This window comes from Scyliorhinus torazame, chromosome 6 (genome assembly GCF_047496885.1).
Source record: "Scyliorhinus torazame isolate Kashiwa2021f chromosome 6, sScyTor2.1, whole genome shotgun sequence".
Classification (NCBI taxonomy): Eukaryota; Metazoa; Chordata; class Chondrichthyes; order Carcharhiniformes; family Scyliorhinidae; genus Scyliorhinus; species Scyliorhinus torazame.
The window spans coordinates 282,048,561-282,066,602 of record NC_092712.1 but is presented as its reverse complement, the minus strand read 5'-3'; the positions used below and the strand labels follow the sequence as shown (position 1 = coordinate 282,066,602).

Below are 18,042 nucleotides of genomic sequence, written 5' to 3'. Positions count from 1 at the left end.
GAATGGATAACCAAGGAAGTTAAGGAGGGTATTAAGTTGAAAGCTGAAATATATAAGATGGCAAAGGTTAATGGTAGGCTGGAAGAGTGTGATAGATTCAGAATGTAGCAACGGTAGGTTAAAAACATAATCAGGAAGGGGAAAATAAACTGTAAGGGCAAGTTAGTGACAAACATAAAAACAGGTAATAAGAGCTTTTTTAAGTAGATTAGAAGGACGAGAGATGTATAAGAAAGCATTTGCCCCTTAGAGAATAAACCCAGGGAAGTAATTATGGGGAACAAAGAAATGGCAGAGGTCTTTACTGTAGAGGATACTACAGATATCCCAGAAATAGTAAAGAAAATACCAGCGAGGAATTAATTACAGTCACTATCACCAAAAAATTAGTTTTAAACAAACTAATGGCATTAAAGGCTGACATGTGCCCTGGGCCTGATGGTTTGCACATGGAATCTTAAAGGAAGTAGCTACAGCGATTGTGGATGTACTGGTCGTCATTTTCAAAAAACCCTTGGATTCTGGAACAGTGCCAAAGGCTTGTAAAATTGCTAATGTGGTACCCTTGTTCAAAAAGGGAAGGAGGCAAAATGCAGAAAACTATAGGCCAGTCAGTCTAACTTTAGTTATTGGAAAAATATTAGAATTGATTATTAAGGAGAGAATAGCAGTTATTTGGAAAGTCAAAGGCCGGTATTCTCTGTCTGTTGGAATTCTCTTTTCCCGCCGGCAGCATACCCATACCCGGCGGTTTCCCGACAGCGTGGGGTGGCTTCAATGGGAAATCCCATTGACAAGCAGCACGAAGAAAGAATTCTGTCGCCAGCAAACGACACACTGCCTGGAAATAAATGGCTGGGGGTCTGGAGAATCTCCGTTTCTGAGGCTAAGTGTTTACACCAGCGGAGGAAGTGTGGTGTTTTATGACAGAAAAATCAGCGCAACACCTGCACCGATTCAGCTACTTTAAATGGGCTAGCACCGTCGCCACATGGAACACAATCAATTCCATGGAAAATGGTGCCAGATTCACCGGGTCTGTGATTAGCACTCATGAGGCTCACACGCCGAAGCCGCACTTAAATGGACCTTTCCCCACACACACCATGCCAGTCAACAAGATGGCTGGAAGGAGAGCAACGCCACGGTTCAGGGACGCTGAGCTGGACACCCTCCCGGATGCCGTGGAAGAGAGATGGATGACCCTATACCCCGGCCATTCTGTGCACGCCCCCCACCTCACACCCCGCCTCACCCCCCGTCTCACGCCCCCCAGCCTCCTCATGCCCTCGCCCCACCAACCACCCCCCTCAACCCACCCCCACACCCCCTCACCCCCTCCCCCGCCACCCACCCCATCAACCCCCCCTCTCCTCCCCCCCATAACTTCCCCTGGCCCGGTGTCTAATCACACAAGCTGTCTTGTGTCTTGCAGGACCTGCCGTAGATGGGGCAGTTCCATCCGCAATACCCCGCCCACAGCCAGTACCAGAGCAGGTGCCCCCAGACAGCCGAGCACTGACGGGGACAGCAGCCCAACACCATCCCTCTGCCCGAGCCTAAGGTCACGCCGAAGCTCGGGTCAGGGAATGACACTGATTTCCCAACACCCTCCACCATCCCAGAGATTATCACCTGGGTTGGGCACATTAGTGAAGAGGCTCCTGGGACACTACCTGGTGCACACCACACATAGAACATAGAACATAGAAAATACAGCACAGAACAGGCCCTTCGGCCCACGATGTTGTGCCGAACCTTTGTCCTAGATTAATCATAGATTATCATTGAATTTACAGTGCAGAAGGAGGCCATTCGGCCCTTTGAGTCTGCACCGGCTCTTGGAAAGAGCACCATACCCAAACTCAGCACCTCCACCCAACACCAAGGGCAATTTGGACATTAAGGGCAATTTATCATTGGCCAATTCACCTAACCCGCACATCTTTGGACTGTGGGAGGAAACAGGAGCACCCGGAGGAAACCCACGCAGACACGGGGAGGACGTGCAGACTCCGCACAGACAGTGACCCAAGCCGGAATTGAACCTGGGACCCTGGAGCTGTGAAGCAATTGTGCTATCCACAATGCTACCGTGCTGCCCTTAAGAACAAATAAATCTACACTATATCATTTTACCGTCATCCATGTACCTATCCAATAGCTGCTTGAAGGTCCCTAATGTTTCCGACTCAACTACTTCCACAGGCAGTGCATTCCATGCCCCCACTACTCTCTGGGTAAAGAACCTACCTCTGATATCCCTCCTATATCTTCCACCTTTCACCTTAAATTTATGTCCCCTTGTAATGGTGTGTTCCACCCGGGGAAAAAGTCTCTGACTGTCTACTCTATCTATTCCCCTGATCATCTTATAAACCTCTATCAAGTCGCCCCTCATCCTTCTCCGCTCTAATGAGAAAAGGCCTAGCACCCTCAACCTTTCCTCGTAAGACCTACTCTCCATTCCAGGCAACATCCTGGTAAATCTTCTTTGCACCTTTTCCAGAGCTTCCACATCCTTCCTAAAATGAGGCGACCAGAACTGTACACAGTATTCCAAATGTGGCCTTACCAAAGTTTTGTACAGCTGCATCATCACCTCACGGCTCTTAAATTCAATCCCTCTGTTAATGAACGCGAGCACACCATAGGCCTTCTTCACAGCTCTATCCACTTGAGTGGTAACTTTCAAAGATGTATGAACATAGACCCCAAGATCTCTCTGCTCCTCCACATTGCCAAGAACTCTACCGTTAACCCTGTATTCCGCATTCATATTTGTCCTTCCAAAATGGACAACCTCACACTTTTCAGGGTTAAACTCCATCTGCCACTTCTCAGCCCAGCTCTGCATCCTATCTATGTCTCTTTGCAGCCGACAACAGCCCTCCTTACTATCCACAACTCCACCAATCTTCGTATCGTCTGCAAATTTACTGACCCACCCTTCAACTCCCTCATCCAAGTCATTAATGAAAATCACAAACAGCAGAGGACCCAGAACTGATCCCTGCGGTACGCCACTGGTAACTGGGATCCAGGCTGAATATTTGCCATCCACCACCACTCTCTGACTTCTATCGGTTAGCCAGTTCGTTATCCAACTGGCCAAATTTCCCACTATCCCATGCCTCCTTACTTTCTGCATAAGCCTACCATGGGGAACTTTATCAAATGCCTTACTAAAATCCATGTACACTACATCCACTGCTTTACCTTCATCCACATGCTTGGTCACCTCCTCAAAGAATTAATCACACATCGAATCTGGTACAGCAGGTGGCAGTAGGAGCAGCCGAGGGGCCGGACGGTCGGAGGGAAGTCCGGCCCCAGGAACCAGCTGCTGTCCAGACGGGTCCCGGGCTTCTGGAACATCCAGTCCCATCCACAGTGCAAATGCAGTCAGAGTGCCAGGGACTACAAGCGGGGATGATGGCGGGCATCCAACACCTGCAAGGACAGTTTCAGCTATGGATCAGCGTGCCCAAGGCCTGGGGCATTCTGTGCATGCGGTGGCTGAGGTCAAGGACAGGGCTGCCCTTTCACAGGCAGCCATGTGCCAGAGCCATCTGGACATTGCAGCGGTGCTCCTCAGCATGGCCCAGTCACAGCAGGCCACGGCTGAAAACATCAGCAGCATTGCCCAGGCGCTGGCCAGTGTTGTGCAGACACAGAGGGAGGTAGCCCAGTCCCAGAGGGAGGTGGCCCAGTCACTGGTTGATGGCACAGTCGCAACGTGATGTGGTGCATTCCCAGACGGAGGTGGTCCACTCCCTGTGCTCCATGACCACAAGCATGCAGACTCTGGTCGAGACCAGAGCGGGCCTCCAGGACGCAGCACCAGGTGGCGGGGGAGCCTCGGGGGATGGCCCGCTCGCACCCCCAGCCAATGGAGTAGCCCGGGGGCCTTCGGGCACCCGGAGGGAGGAGGAGGTGATGGGGCCCGTGCCGGTGACTCCCGCAGGGGAGGTGCCGGAACACCGCGGCACCTCGGACTCCCCCCACCTCCTGTCCCTGGTGCAACTGGTGGGCAGCAGGCAGAACAGGGCGGCACGATGCCACCCAGGACATCCGAGGATCGCCATGGCCCATCCAAGCCGGGTCGTCCCAGGAGATGCGCGCCAACAGGGCCCTTGCCGCCGGGCAGGAGTCACAGTAGGTGCAGGCCCTGTGGGAGGAGCATGCTCCCCACCCACCCTTCTTCCACCCCGTACCCCGACCGTCCACAGCACCCCAACCCCAGGGATTTGACGGGACCGTGTGGATTGGCCAGCTTGCATGCAGGGAATCACCCAGGTGGAAGGTGCTACCGTGGGCATGAGTCAGACGTTGTCATACACTGTGGAGCACCAAAGCTCATCGCAGAGCGGGTTGTCATCATCCTCCATCCCATGGACCAGACTCGTTGTTACTGCCAACCCAGGATCCCCACCTCGTAGCATCGCAGGTATACAAAGGAGCAGTCTGGCAGTGTGGGAAGTGAGGGGATGTGGGTTTGGGATGTGGTGTCCGTGCCCCTGGCCAGCATTCCCCGCTCGATCACACTCCTGGTCTCTGTATGGGCGTTGTTGTAGCAGGTCTCCGTGTCGGCCTGTGGTGATAGGTGTCATCAGTCACGGCCGCAGTGGGTAACCCCTGTCACCCAGGAGCTAACCCCTCAAACATGTCAGGGACCACCGAGTGTGCCAGGATGAAGGAATCGTGCAAACTGCCCGGATATTGGGCACAGAGGTGTACGATGAAAGGTGTATCTTTTGGTTTGTGTATAGCAGCCTGTTATCCACTGGCGCTCGTAGGGCAAAATGCATCCTGTCGATCACCCTCTGGACCCGGGGCATCCCGGCGATGGCGGCGGACCCTGCTGCCCGGGCATCCTAGTGGGCTCGGTCCACATGGAAATGGATGTATTGCTCCGCCTGGGCATAATGGGCTTCCGTGACGGCGTGAATACACCTGTGCGCCGAGGTCTGTGAGATCCCGGACAGGTCCACACTCAGCGACTGGAAGGACGTAGAAGTTCAGGGCGACTGTCACCTTGACGGTCACCGGGAGCGGGTGTCCTCCCCCATAACACCACGGTGCCAGGTATGTCATCATATGGCAGATGTGTCGCACTGACTCTCTGCTCATCCAGAGTCTCCGACGGCATGTCTGGTCCGGCAGGTCCTCGAATGAGAGGCAGCGCTAGTACACACGAGACCTCATGCGGCACCTCCATGGTACCTCCTCCTCCTCGGCCTGTTGGGCGGCCGGCCCTCCAGCCTGTGCGTCTGCCACCTGCCCCTCTGCAGCTCGTTCCTCTGCAGTCCATTCCACTGCTGGCCGCCCTGCTGCTGCCCGCTCCGCTGCTGCAGCTTCTCCTTCAATTTGAGCGGCTCCCACTCACAGGGTCGCAGGACATGTCGCAGAGCTGCGACCGTCACGAGGGCAGCCACCATTACTGGTTGAACAGCAAATGCCATTGTCTGCATGGAGTAAAAGGCCAACATGTTAACATGGTGCATGGTGCAACCTTGCCCAACCAGGTTCCATGGGCTACACGGTCGCCCGGTTGGCACTGCAGGTTCCGCCCCCGCATGTCTCTCCTCCACCCCCTCACCCCTGGTCCGTCAGTGTCTGGCACCGTGGGGGCCCCTGGTCCTCGCTCCCGTCCCTGATGCCAGGGGTATCGTTGGCTGGCACTGTCCTCACTGGGGGCTGCCATGGATGTTGCCCTGGGTAGTCCCCTGGTGGGTGGCGCCGGTTGGGCGGAGAGATGCACCCATACGGCCGGAGTCACTGTATAGAACCAGGGGCCGGGGTGGGTGGTCAGTGGGTGCGCAGCAAGATGGTCGCCATAATGGCAGTCGGTGCCTGGGCACCGCCCCAGTCCTGTGGCAGGGCACCCTGGATGCTCGGCCTGTTCCCTCCTCCTCCGGACCTGGCAGCCCCCCCACCCACACCGCAGCCAGCATGGCCAGCGTGGCCGGTGTCCGGGCCAGCAGCCCACAGTCACTCCACTCCATTTCCTGCCTCCTCGCTCTCTCACTCAGCAGCCACGATGCCAGGTTCACGATTTTTGAGACCACAAGTGAACCACGCTATCGGTAACTCAATCAATTGGAGGTGGTGAATCTCGGAGGCCCACGAGAATATGATGTTAGGCCTGCCAATAATATGCCGACAGTACTTTAACGCCGCACGCCGAACGATGCATTTACGCCATTTTTGAGGTGCCGGAGCATCCCGCTTTGGCATCAAACCAGTACCTACCCCGATTTTGGCGTCGGAGGCTATTCTCCGCCCAATCGCTTTTCGCGATTTTGCCGTCGGCAAGCGGAGAATCCCGCCCAGCGTGTCATGTGTTGGAAGTAATATTCAGGCATGAATAGAGGATTGGCTAACTAACAGGAAGCAGCAAGTTGTGATAAGGGGATCTTTCTCAGGTTGGAGTGCCAAAGGGATCAGTGCTGGGACCGCAGCTCTCAACAATATATATTAATAATTTGGAGGAAGGAACAGAGTGTACTGTGGCCAAATTTACGGATAATACAAAGGTGGGGGGAAAGCATGTTGTAAATAAGATATAAATAGTTTACAGAGAGATATCGACATGTTACCTGCATGGCCAAAAAATTGGCAAATGGAATTAAATATGGAAAATGTGCGATTGTTCATTTTCGAAGAAACAATGAGAGGGTGATTATTTAAATTGAGAGAGACTGCAGAAAGCTGTAGCACAAAGGGACTTGGGGGCTCTTACTCATGAAACCCAGAAAGCTAGCAGACAGGTGCAGAAGGTAATAGGGAAGGTAAATGGAATGCTGGCTTTTCTTTCAAGGGGACTGGAGCATAAAAGTATAAAAGTGTTGCTGAAACTGTACAGGGTATTAGTGAGACCACATTTGGAATACTGCAAACAGTTTTGGTCCCCTTATTTGAGAAAAGATATATTATCACTGTAGCCAGTACAGAGGGTTACTCGGGTGATCCCAGGTATGTAGAGACTGCCATTTGAGGCAAAATTAAGCAGGTTGGGTATGTACTCCTTGGAGTTCAGAAGAATGAGAGATGATATGATTGAAACATCTAAGATTCTTCGGGAGTTAGAAAGGGTAAATGTTGGGAGGATCTTTCTACTTATGGGAGAGTGTAGGACCAGAGGGCATAGTCGGAGAATAAGGTGGTGCCCATTTAAGACAGATTTTAGGAAGCATTTCTTCTCTCAAAGAGTGCTGAATCTTTGGAATTCTTTACCCCAGGAAGCTGTGGAGTGCGAGTCTTGAACATTTTCAAGGCTGAGATCAATAAGGTTTGAATCAGTAGGGGAATTAAGCGTCACCGAGATAAGGCAGGAAAGTGGACTTAGTGAGTGTTCGATCAGCGATGATCTTATTAAATGGTGGAACAGGCTTGAAGAGATGAATGCCTACTCCTGTTCCTATTTCTTATGGTCTATGATCTAAATCTTATGTTCATATGACACTCCAGTGCAGTACTGAACGAGTCCATTAGTCTTTCAGATGAGGTGGTAAACGAAGTCTCCACCTGCTCTCAGATGGATGTAAATAATCTCTTGGCATTATTAGAAGAACAACAAGGAGTTCTCCCTGGTGTACTGGCCAATGGTTATCTCTGAACCATCATCACTCAAACAGATTATCTGATCATTATCATCATTGTTTTCTTATGGCATCTTGTGGTGCATAAATTGGTTGCCAGGTTACCTACATCATAACAGGGACTATACTACAAAGTACTTTATTGGCTGTAAAACACTTTAGGGTGACTTAACCATCAAATGAATAAATGGAAGCTTTTCTTTCCCTTTTCAAAATTACCATAAAATCCATTGTGGAAAATTGTTCATTTTACCTGGTATCACTGGAAGCTTCATGAAAGACAAGAATTCAAATCTCAGTAAGATGACTTTTGATTAATTATTTTCCTGCTTATTATAAAGCTGTAATAAGCTCACTCAATTGGATTCCGGAATTTTATTCATATAATCCTGAAAATATGCAATATAAAAGCCAAATAACAAAATAAATACATTTTTCTTGAAATCCTGGCCACATCAGTTATTAGAGCTATTAAATTTTTTTCAAAAACTTTGAAAAAAACAAAGCTATTAAATAATTAAATATATCTTAGATGGACCTTTTTGGATACTGTCGGGGGGGATAGCCTCAGTGGAAAACAACAGCAGCCAGAACAGTGGCGCCACAACTGGCTCTGTTGCTCAGCAGGGGAAGGCAAATAGAGTGATAGTTAGAGGGGTCGTAGATAGTGATAGTTATTGGGATCATATGCAGAATTAGCCAGGTTTGCTAGAACTTGCTCCTTGGCCTCTTGCCTACCAGTATCTTGAAACTAAGTAACAAGGGGCACAAATAGGCGCTTCTGTGGAAGTGAAAGAGACTCCAGGATGGTGTGTTGCCTCCCTATTGCCAGGGTCAGGATGTCTCTGAACGAACACAGGACATCCTGATGGGGGAGGGTGAACAGCCAGAGGTCATAGTACACATAGGTACTAATGACAGAGGCAGAAGAGTGATGAGGTCCTGCAGAAGGAGTTCAGGGAGTTAGGCAGTAAACTATGAAACAAGACCTCTAGGGTTGTAATCTCAGGATTATTCCCTGTGCCACATGCCAGTGAGGCTAGAAATAGGGGATAGTGCAGCTAAACACGTGGTTAAACCAGTGGTGTAGGAGGGTTTCAGATTTCTGGTCTATTGGGATCTCTTCCGGGGCAGGTGCGACCTGCACAAGATGGACAGGTTCCATCTAAACTCGAGGGGCACCAATATCCAGGCTGGGAGATTTGCTAGTGTCAGTCAGGAGGATTGGATTTAAATTAACATGGCAGGGGGGTGAGAACCAGAGCATTAGCTTAAAAGGTGTCATAACTGAAGGGGAAATAGAGAACCAAAATAATAGAACATCACCCTCAGGCAGAGCAAAAAATGTGACAAGTGTGAGAAGGGAGGTGGCCAATGCAGGACTGAGGGTATTGTACCTTAATGCGTACGGTATACGGAACAACGCAATGAGCTTGTTGCGCACATTGAAATAGACCAGTACGATATTGTGGGCATCACAGAGACGTGGCTGCAATGGGATTCCGGCTGGGATCTAAATATACAAGGATATGGGCGACTTCCGGTGACGGTTGCGAGCGGGTCGGCCGCATCGAGAGGAGCTCCCGCCGGTGGCCACTATTTGCAGCGCTTTCGGGGGTTTCCCCAATTCTTCGTTCTCCCCGCCGATTGTTGTCGGCCTTTGGGGCCGTCCCGGGCATCAAGCGGGGCCGGTTTGAAAACCGGAGAGGAACCCCGCGCGGGTGTCGGGCGGCTGGAGCTGAGGTGTCGGGCCCAGCGCGCGTGGCGGTCAGAGCAGCGGGGGCGGAGCCAAACGGAGGACGAGTCGGCAGACCCGAAGTCAGGGCGCGATGTAGTGTAGATGTTCCACATCGGGTGGCTCCCTCCGAGAATGTTTTAGGAAGACTAAAGTCCGATCCCAGGGGAATTCTTGAGGAATACAAAAAATAAGTTTTAAAGAAAATTTGTGAAAAAAAATATTTTTCTTCTTTTTCTTGAAGGAAGAATTTTTAAAAAAGTTTTTTTTTTAAAGATTGAAGAAGGAAAGAAGGGGGATAAACAAGGAAAAATAATAAGTTGTTAAAGGATACGAAAAGCAGCGTCGAAGAAGGGAGGAAGCGCGGGCTCGCCGTTGAATGAGAGGACCAGCAAAAGCGCTGACAAGATGCCGGATGCCGGACCGCATGGTGGGGCTGCATTACTTACAGTGGAGAAGATGACCGTGGTGATGGCGGTGGAGTTGGAAAAGCAGTTTGCGAGGCACATGGAGGCTTTGAGGAAGGAGGTGGCGGTCGCATTGAAGTCATTGGTGGAGGAGGCAATCGCCCCGGTGAGAGTAGCTGTGGCAAAGACATCGGCCGAGGTGAGAGAGCAGGGCGAGATGATGAAGGAAGTTGAGGAGGCCGTGTCGCAGCACAGCGACCAACTCACCCCGATGGACGATATGCTGCGGAGGGTGGTGGAGGTCAACAGAGGACTCCGAACAAAGCTCGAGGACTTGGAGAACCGCTCGAGGCGGCACAATCTGAGAATTGTGGGCTTGCCCGAAGGGACAGAGGGCCCAAGGCCAACAGAGTACTTCGCTAAGAGGTTGGCGGAGTTGATGGGGGAGGGTGAGAACCCCTCCCGGTACGATCTGGACCGAGCTCATCGGCCATTAAGGCTGAAGCCCAAAGTGAATGAGCCACCAAGAGCAGTAATTATCTGCTTCCATAAGTACTGCATGAAGGAGAAGGTGTTAAGCTGGGCGAAGCAGAAGCGTGAGGTGCAGTGGGATGGTGCTAGAGTTCGGATTTACCAGGACTTGACGGTGGAGTTGGCAAAAAGACGAGCGGCATTCGGGCGAGTGAAGGCGGCACTGTACAACAAGGGGGTGCGATTTGGTATGGTATACCTGGCGAAGCTGAGGGTGACGTATAACGCCAAAGACTTTTATTTTGAGACAGTGGAGGCGGCTGAGGCATTCGTGAGGGCAGAAGGCTTGGGACAGATGTGAGGAGCGGAGCTGGCAGAGAGACTGTGGACTGCGATTGGGGAGCTGGAAAATGTATAAATGTTACAACTTTCTTTTCATTGACATGTATTGTAATTTACTTCACTTCACATTGTTACAGAGTTCAAGTTATTGGCTGGGTTGATTGGCATTCTGTGTTGCGACGGTTATATCTTATTTTAGTGAATTGTATGGGTTGGATTGTTGTTTTTGTTTTTTTTCTCTGGGACGAGGTGGGAGTGGACGGTATACCTTAAGGGGGGGGAGCCACCCGCGCCAGCTAACTAAAGTCGGCTAGTGAACAGAGGTGAGGTGAGAGGAGGGCTGCGGATATTGGAGCCTGGTTAGCAGGTTTCGATGGGCCTACAAGGCGAGCAAAATGGGGGGGGGGGGCAGGGATCGATGCTGGGAGATGGTTTTTCGAGAGGAAATGTAGGGGGGGATTTTGGATTTGGGGAGGGGGGGGAAGGGGTTCAATGTTAATACTGGATAGGGGCGGGTCAGGCTCATGGGGCAGGGTCCGGTGGTATGATGTTGGTGGATAAGAAGGGGGGGGGTAGAGGGGGTGAGAGACCCCCAGTTAGGATAGTCACGTGGAACGTGAGGGGGTTAGGAGGTCCGGTCAAGAGGTCAAGGGTGCTCGCGCATTTTAAAAGTTTGAAAGCCGATGTAGCAATGCTGCAGGAGACTCACTTGAGGGTGAAGGACCAGGTGAGACTTAAAAAGGGCTGGGTTAGTCAGGTGTTTCACTCTGGGTTTGACGGAAGGGCACGAGGGGTAGCGGTAATGGTCAGCAAAAGTGTACGTTTCCAGATGGAGAATGAGGTGGCAGATCAGGGGGTAGATATGTGATTGTGACAGGGGCATTGGAGGGGAGATTAGTGGCGCTGTTAAGTGTCAACGGTCCCAATTGGGACGATGTGGGATTCGCAAAGGTGTTTGGGGCCATACCCGACTTGGACACACACGAACTGATAGTGGGGGGGCGACTGGAACTTGGTGCAGGAGCCAAGGTTGCACAGGTCACGGCCACGCTTGCTGGTCCCATCAGGGGGGACGAAGGCGTTGGCTGGGCTAATGGTGGAAATGAGAGGGGCGGACCCTTGGAGGTTTCTGCACCCGAGGGAATGGGAGTCCGCGTTTTTCTCGGCAGTCCATAAGGTTTACTCGCTGATCGACTTTTTCGTGGTGGGGAAGGCTTTGCTGGCTGGGGTTAAGGGGTCAGAATACTCGGCAATTGCAGTATCAGATCATGCTCCGCATTGGGTGGATATGGTTCTGGAGAAGGGGGTAGCACAGAGGCTGGGGTGGAAATTAGATGTGGGACTTTTGGGGGACCAAGGGTTCTGTGACAAAATTGAAAAGTTAATTGAGGAATATGTAGGTTTCAACTGTACGGGTGAGGTGTCGAAGGCAGTTGTCTGGGGGGCTCTAAAGGCGGTGGTGAGGAGTGAGGTGATCTCTTTTAAGGCCAGGATGGACAAAGAGGAGAGGTTGGAGCGGTAGAGGGTAATAGATGAGATGTTGGAGGTAGATAGGAGTTATGCCGAAGATGGGGACCCAGCGAAGTTGGAAAAGAGGAAGGAACTACAGGCGAGCTTTGACCGACTATCCACCAAGAAGGCAATGCGCCAACTGAGGCGAGCAAGGGGTGCAGTTTACGAGCATGGAGGTATATTAGTAGGTCAGCTCCGGAGGGAGGCAGCGGTAATGGAAATTGTTCAGGTGAGGGATAGGGCAGGGAAGTTGGTGGTGACTCCGGATCTGATTAACAAGGTATTTGAGGAATTTTATGAGAGGTTGTACAGGTCAGAGCCACCTGGGGGAGACCGGGAGATGCAGGAATTTCTAGATGGGTTGGAGTACCCGAGGTTAGGGGATGGGGACAGGGCTACATTAGAAGGAGCGATAGTGGAGCAGGAGATAAAGGATGTGATTGGGAGGATGCAGTCGGGGAAGGTGGCAGGGCCGGATGGGTTTCCAGTGGAATATTATTAAAAATTCAAGGATAAGCTGGCACCCCTGATGGTGGGGATGTTTGAAAAGGCGATAAGGAAGGGGGTGTTGCCTCAAACTTTGGAGCAGGCACCGATTTCCCTGTTGCTAAAAAAAGATAAGGACCCGACGGAGTGTGGATCCTATAGGCCCATATCACTTTTGAATGTGAACGCAAAAGTATTGGCGAAGGTACTGGCGGGTAGGCTGGAGGAGTGCCTCCCAAAGGTGATAGGTGAAGATTAGACGCGGTTTGTGAGAGGGAGGCAGCTCTTTTAAAACGTTAGAAGGGTATTGAACGTGGTTATGACACCGGCGGAGGGGAAGGAAACCGAGGTGGTTGTGGCATTAGACGCTGAGAAGGTGTTTGGCCGGGTAGAATGGGGGTACTTGATGGCAGTTCTGGAGCGGTTTGGGATTGGAGCAAGATTTGTGAACTGGGTAAAGCTACTATATGAGGAGCCGAGGGAGAGTGTCCGCACAAACAACATCAGCCCGAGATACTTTTCCCTCCACCGTGGGACTAGGCAGGGATGTCCTATGTCCCCCCTGCTGTTTGCACTCGCGATTGAGCCGTTGGCCATCGCATTAAGACGTTTTGGGGTATGGAAAGGAATAGTGCGGGGGTGGGGGGGATAGAGCATAGGGTGTCCTTATATGTCGGTGACTTGCTGTTATGTGTCGGAACCGAGTGTGTCGATAGGGGGGATATTGGAGCTGCTTCGGGTGTTTGGGTCTTTCTCGGGGTACAAACTAAATCTAGACAAGAGTGAGTATTTTGTGGTGTCTCAGCTGGGGGTGGGGGCAGGGGTGTGGGGGCAGCAATTCCATAGGGCAGGGACTCACTTTAGGTACCTGGGGGTGCAGGTTGCCGGGGAGTGGGGGGGGTCTCCGCAGGTACAACATTTCTAGTTTGGTGGGGAGATTGAAAGCTGATCTGGCAACGTGGGATGGTCTCCCTCTGTCACTGGCGGGTCGGGTACAGGCGGTTAAAATGAAAGTGTTGCCGTGATTTCTGTTTGATTTCCATTGCCTGCCGATTTTACTGCCAAAGGCTTTTTTCAGAGAGATTGAGGGAATGATTACTTTGTTCATATGGGTAGGGAAGGTGGCCAGAGTTAGAAAGGTGCTGCTACAGAGGGGAAGGCAGGCAGGGGGTTTGGGTCTTCCGAACCTTATATATTACTACTGGGCGGCGAATGTGGAGAAGGTGCGGAGCTGGGTCAGAATGGAGGAGAGTTTGTGCAGGGGGTCGGGATTGAAAGCACTAGCAACAGCGCTGCTCCCGATGGCCCCGGGGGAATACTCACGTAGTCCAGTAATAATAGCTTCATTGAGAATTTGGAGGCAGTTTCGCCAACACTTCGGGTTGGGGGCAAGGTCAAGGGAAATGCCGATTCGTGGGAACCACAGATTTGAGCCAGGGAAGTGGGATGGAAATTTTCAGAAATGGGAGGAGAAGGGGATTAAGACACTAAAAGATTTGTTTCTTGGGGGTCGGTTTGCAGGATTGAAGGAGCTGGAAGTGAAGTATGGGCTGGAGCAGGGGGAAATGTTTAGATACATGCAGGTTCAAGATTTTGCCAGAAAGGAGCTACAGAGTTTCCCGGTGGAGCCGGCCTCCACATTGCTGGAGGAGGTGCTGACGACAGGGGGACTGGAGAAGGGGGTAGTGTCGGTGGTTTATGGAGCTATTTTGGAAGAGGAGAAGGCACCACTGGAAGGGATCAAAGCGAAGTGGGAGGAAGAGTTGGGAGACGGTATGGAGGAGGGGATCTGGTGTGAGGTGCTCCGGAGAGTGAACGCCTCCACCTCGTGCGCGAGGTTGGGGCTGATACAGCTGAAGGTGGTATACAGAGCACACCTCACGAGGGCGAGGATGAGCCGATTCTTTGAAGGAGTGGAAGATGTGTGTGAACGTTGCGTGGGGGCCCCCGCTAATCACGTTCATATGTTTTGGTCTTGTCCAAAGCCGGAGGATTACTGGAAGGAGGTTTTTAGGGTAATTTCTAAAGTGGTGCACGTGAAACTAGACCCGGGTCCCCGGGAGGCCATATTCGGGGTGTCAGACCAGCCAGGGTTGGAAAAAGGGGCGGACGCAGATGTTGTAGCCTTCGCCTCGTTGATCGCCCGAAGGCGGATCCTAATGGGTTGGAGAGCAACCTCTCCACCCTGTGCCCTGGCGTGGCGGGGGAACCTGTTGGAATTCTTGACTCTTGAGAAGGTTAAGTTTGAACTGAGGGGAGGATGGAGGGGTTCTACAATTCATGGGCATTATTCATTATGCACTTTCAAGAACTGGATAACACTGAACATTAATTGGGGGGGGGGGGGGGTGGTGGGAGGGTTGGGGGGAGGGAGGCTGTGTGTGTTAATGGTGACTATGGATGATTTCTGATTCCTTTTTGTCATTTGTTTATGTGAACATGCGGACTAATGTTTGTGGTTTGGTGGGAGGATGGGATCGTTGTTATTGATGTGGGGATTGACATATTTGTTACTGATTATTGTTTATTGTTGGTGGGTGTAAATTTGGGAGAAAATGTGAAAAAGGAGAATTAAAATATATATATTTTTAAATACAAGGATATGTGTCTTATCGAAAGGACAGGCAGATGGGCAAAGGGGGCGGGGTGACACTGTTAGTAAGAGATGAAGTTAAATCGACAGCAAGGAGCGATATAAATCAGAAGGCATAGAATCTCTGTGGGTAGAGTTGAGGATTCGCAAAGGTAAAAAGACCATGATGGAAGTTATGTACAGGCCCCCTAGCAGTACTCAGGATGTGGGGCAGAAAATAAATCAGGAGATAGAAAAAGCATGTAAAAAGGGTAATATCACAATAATCATGGGCAACTTCAATATGCACGTGGACTGGGAAAACCAGGTTGGTAATGGATCCCAAGAAAAATAATTTGTGGAATGTTTAAGAGATGATTTTTTGGAGCAGCTTGTGGTAGAGTCCACTAGGGAACAGGCAATTTAATAATAATAATCGCTTATTGTCACAAGTAGGCTTCAATGAAATTACTGTGAAAAGCCCCTAGTCGCCATATTCCAGTGCCTGTTCGGGGAGGTGGTACAGGAATTGAACCCGCGCTGCTGGCCTTGTTCTGCATTACAAGCCAGCTGTTTAGCCCACTGTACTAAACCAGGTCCTGGATTTGATGATGTGTAATGAGGCAGACTTGATTAAGGATCTTAAGGTGAAGGAACCCTCAGGGAGCAGTGACCACAATATGATAGAATTTACTCTGCAGTTTGAGAGGGAGAAGCTGGAATCAGATGTAACGGTATTACAATTAAATAAGGGTAACTACAAAGACATGAGGGAGGAGCTGGCCAGAGTTGATTGGAAAAGGAGCCTAGCAGGGAAGACAGTGGAGCAGCAATGGCAGTAGTTTTTGGGAATTCTTCGGGAGGCACAGCAGAAATTCATCCCAAGGAGGAGGAAACATGTTAAGGGCAGGACAAGGCATCCATGCTTGAAGTCAAGGACAGTATAAAAGCAAAAGAAAAAGCATACAAAGTGCCTTGGATTAGTGGGAAGTCAGAGGATTGGGAATCATTTAAAAGCGAACAGAGGACAACTAAAAAAGCAATAAGGGAAGAGAAGATGAAATATGAGTGCAAGTTAGCTAGTAATAGAAAAGAAGATAGGAAGAGTTTTTTTTCAAGATATAAAAGGTAAGAGAGAGGCAAAAATAGACATTGGACCACTGGAAAACGTGGCTGGAAAAGTAATAATAGGAAACAAAGAAATGGCAGACGAACTGAATAGTTACTTTGCATCAGTCTTGACGGTAGAAGACACCAGTGGGATGCCAGAGCTCCAGGAGAATCATGGGTCAGGGGTGAGTGCAGTGGCCATCGCTAAGGACAAGGTTCTGGGGAAACTGAAAGGTCTGAAGGTGGATAAGTCAGCTGGACCGGATGGACTACACCCAGGGTCCTAAAAGAGATAGCTGAGGAAACTGTGGTGGCATTGGTGGTAATCTTTCAGGAATCACTGAGGCAGGAAGGGTCCCAGAGGACTGGAAAGTGGCTAATGTAACACTACTGTTTAAGAAAGGAGGGAGGCAGAAGATGGGAAATTATAGGCCGGTTAGCCTGACTTGGGTCATTGGTAAGATTTTAAAGTCTGTTATTAAAGATGAGATCGCAAAGTGCATGGTAAAATAGGACTGAGTCAGTACGGCTTTGTCAAAGGGAGGTCATGTCTGACAAATTTGTTAGAGTTCTTTGAGGAGGTAACAAGGAAGTTAGATAAAGGAGAACCAGTGGATGTGATTAATTTAGATTTCCAGAAGGCCTTTGACAAGGTGCCGCATAGGAGACTGTTAAATAAGTTAAGAGCCCACAGTGTTAAAGGTAAGATCCTGGCATGGATAGAGGATTGGCTGACTAGCAGAAGGCAGAGAGTGGGGATAAAGGGGTCTTTTTCAGGATGGCAGCCGGTGACTAGTGGTGTGCCTCGGGGTCTGTGCTGGGACCACAACTTTTCACAATATACATTAATGACCTGGAAGAAGGAACTGAAGGCACTGTTGCTGAGTTTGCAGATGATACAAAGGTCTGTAGAGGGACAGGTAGTATTGAGGAAGCAAGGGGGCTGCAGAAAGATTTGGATAAGCTAGGAGAGTGGGCAATGAAGTGGCAAATGAAATACAATGTGGAAAAGTGTGAGGTTATGCACTTTGGAAGGAGGAATTTAAGCATAGACTATTTTCTAAATGGGGAAATGCTTAGGAAATCAGAAGCAAAAAAGGGACTTGGGAGTCCTTGTTAACGATTCTCTTAAGGGCAACGTGCAGGTTCAGTCGGCAGTTAAGAAGGCAAACGCAATGTTACCATTCATGTCAAGAGGGCTAGAATACAAGGCCAGGGATGTACTTCTGATGCTCTATAAGGCTCTGGTCAGAGCCAATTGGAGTATTGTGAGCGGTTTTGGGCCCCGTATCTAAGGAAGGATGTGCTGGCCTTGGAAAGGGTCCAGAGGAGGTTCACAAGAATGATCCCTGGAATGAAGAACTTGTCGTATGAGGAAGGGTTGAGGATTCTGGGTCTGTACTCGTAGGAGTTTAGAAGGATGAGGGGGGATCTTATTGAAACTTACAGGATACTGCGACGCCTGGATAGAGTGGACGTGGAGAGGATGTTTCCACTTGTAGGAAAAACTAGAACCAGAGGACACCATCTCAGAATAAAGGGACGATCCTTTAAAACAGAGATGAGGAGGTATTTCTTCAGCCAGAGGGTGGTGAATCTGTGGAACTCTTTTGCCACAGAAGGTTATGGAGGCCAAATCACTGAGTGTCTTTAAGACAGAGATAGATAGGTTCTTGATTAATAAGGGGATCAGGGGTTATGGGGATAAGGCAGGAGAATGGGGATGAGAAAATATCAGCCATGATTGAATGGCGGAGCAGACTCGATGGGACGAGTGGCCTAATTCTGCTCCTATGTCTTATG

At 50.3% G+C, this 18,042-nt stretch overlaps 1 protein-coding gene across 7 annotated transcripts in view; it reads right to left on the bottom strand.

Annotated features, from left to right (window-relative positions):
- Positions 1 to 18,042, bottom strand: part of LOC140425469 (uncharacterized protein C7orf57-like) — a 279,645-nt gene that overhangs the window by 193,647 nt on the left and 67,956 nt on the right. For 2 of the 7 annotated variants that reach the window (XM_072509770.1, XM_072509771.1), the window contains one exon: positions 7,858 to 7,993. The exons of the other annotated variants lie outside the window; for them this stretch is intronic. In XM_072509770.1, coding sequence (XP_072365871.1) covers positions 7,858 to 7,879 — 22 coding nt within the window. In that variant the 5' untranslated portion in view covers positions 7,880 to 7,993. The remainder of the gene's footprint in view (positions 1 to 7,857; positions 7,994 to 18,042) is intronic. 7 annotated transcript variants of the gene reach the window in all.